Source organism: Triticum aestivum, chromosome 2D (genome assembly GCF_018294505.1).
Source record: "Triticum aestivum cultivar Chinese Spring chromosome 2D, IWGSC CS RefSeq v2.1, whole genome shotgun sequence".
Lineage (NCBI taxonomy): Eukaryota > Viridiplantae > Streptophyta > Magnoliopsida > Poales > Poaceae > Triticum > Triticum aestivum.
Window position 1 is genome coordinate 565,890,974 of NC_057799.1, and position 2,200 is coordinate 565,893,173.

The 2,200-nt window shown below is 52.4% G+C and overlaps 1 protein-coding gene across 1 annotated transcript; it reads left to right on the top strand.

Moving 5' to 3' along the window:
* The first annotated feature begins 243 nt into the window (after positions 1 to 243).
* Positions 244 to 1,019, top strand: LOC123050015 (FCS-Like Zinc finger 2). Its single transcript, XM_044472862.1, has one exon. It carries the CDS (start codon positions 331 to 333, stop codon positions 619 to 621), a length of 291 nt encoding a protein of 96 aa, XP_044328797.1. The 5' UTR covers positions 244 to 330; the 3' UTR covers positions 622 to 1,019.
* The last annotated feature ends 1,181 nt before the right edge of the window (positions 1,020 to 2,200 follow it).

Consider the following 2,200-nt stretch of genomic DNA (forward strand, 5'->3'; position numbering starts at 1 on the left):
AAATATCACAACTTGGATCAACAGGGACGTGCCAGAGCGATGTCTCCTTTCATTATTCAGGACCTGGCCGACCTCACCCGGACATAGCACGATCGCCGTCGTTTTCCTCTCGGTGGAGCCGAGCGCAGTATTGCCCGACCCGTGGGCGCACCCGACCACAGTATTCCGACGCCCTTGCCGTGTCCGTCTCCACGCACCATATATACCTGAGCCTTCCACTCCTTTCTTCACACAACTCGCTCGCTCTCCTCGCACCACCAAGCCAAGCTCTGATCACCAAGCTAAGCTCTGATCAGCATTTTGCTCCAAAATCACCTACACACACATACCATGGTGGCTTCAGTGGCCTGCTCCTTCTTCTTCGACGACGAGCTGCTCGGCGAGCCTGGCATGCCGGCGATGGACGCGTGCGCGCTCTGCGCCAAGCCGCTGGCGCGCGACAGCGACGTCTTCATGTACAGAGGAGACACGCCCTACTGCAGCGAGGAGTGCCGGCGCGAGCAGATGCACCTCGACGTCGTCTGCGCCAAGCAGGACGCGCGGAGACAGCAGCGGTTCTCGGCGGAGACGGAGTCCCACCGTGGGCAGCGGCAGTCCAGCAAGGTGTCGATCGCAAGCTAACCGGCCGGCCTGGCCGGATAGCGTGGCCGAGGAAAGTTATGCGTGGATGGACAAGATCTGAATTCTGAAGAAAACAACATCTGTAATTCTGAAGAACCATCGATGCTTCCTGGTTGGGCGTCTGATGCCTCCGTCTCTCCGGCCGGTTATCTTGCCTGAACCGGAGGATGTATCAGATGCACCTTGGCCTTGGCACCGCCAACCGGAGGCAGGGCAGGGCAGCATCAGGTGGTCGGTGCCTGTAGCTTCTCACATGTGTCCATGGCAAGCTGATTAAGCTGCCCGGATGGGAGGAAATTGTACTTGGTTCTCGGTCGGCCCGTGTTGCCCTGTGCCGATGATTTTTTTCGTTAGAAACGAATTCAGAAAAAAAAATGGATCTGAAGATAGCAATCAAACATCATTCACATTTGTTTAGCTTCAGTTGGGGTAGCTCGCCTGCTCCATCTCTTATTTGTTCCCCTTGATGACTGACACAGTGCTAGAGCACTGTCGCTGTAAATAATTCAAGGCAATTGATATAAATTGTTGTTCCCCTAAATTTTGTAATGTTCATCGCAATCTGGAAAAATAATGCAAGTTACATATACACTAATGCGCAGCCGTACCTCATTTCAAAATTCTTTTAATCATTTCAAAGAAAGGAAAAATCCTTACACGACTAGGTCTCCCCAGGCACACCCCCTGATTTCTTATTTTTGGCCGGGCACACCCCCTGATTTCTTATTTTTGGCCGGGGGGGGGGGGGGGGGTGTGATTAGTTTTTGCAAGGAAAAGAACGTAGAAGGTTACGTAGGTCTAGTGCTTTCGTTCCTGCCTCGGCGCAACGCGTCGCCGTACCGGCTAGCAGCCTTGCACCCGTCCCGCGCGTGAATCTCCTCCGGCAACCTTTCCATGGCGCCAGGAAGCTTGCGGGGAGCTCGAGGAGTTGGTGCTCGCCAAATTGTTAAATCCATGAAGAAAAGAACGACAGTGGAGGGTTATTTCCTTGGTCATGCAGCTCTTGTTACTTTTCATGGCACTTCTCTCGCCGGACGGCGACCCACGTGGTGGTGGCGACATGTCACCCAAACAACCTCCTCGCAACATGCCCTTCCTGGGAAACCTCGCCGCCATCGGCGTCCTCCGCATCGTGTGGTCATGCGACCGGTCCTGTTGCTACTAGGATGACATCCGTTGCGACGGAGCTGGACGCATCACGGTGCTCCGCCTACCCGACATGAACGGTCTCATCAAGTAGCGACTCTCTTGTCAGGATAACCCGATAAGTATGTTTGTCTCTATAAAATCCTCTCTATATTTTAGGGTCTTCAGTGTAAACTGCCATAGCCACGCGTCGTCGATTGGCAGAGAACGACCCAGTCCTATAGAATATTTTCCATTTAAATTCGGTCTCCTCTCTATTGTGTTCGTATTGATATGCCAATACAATATTTTTACCGTATTTTTTCCATGATGTTGGTAAACCTAAGTCGACTGATTTACGCTAACTCCAACTTAAAAAAAAGTCGGCTGATTTACCACGTCAACATTCTAATCGCATTGGTGTCTTTACCATGCATCCGGCACCCAAAGGGCG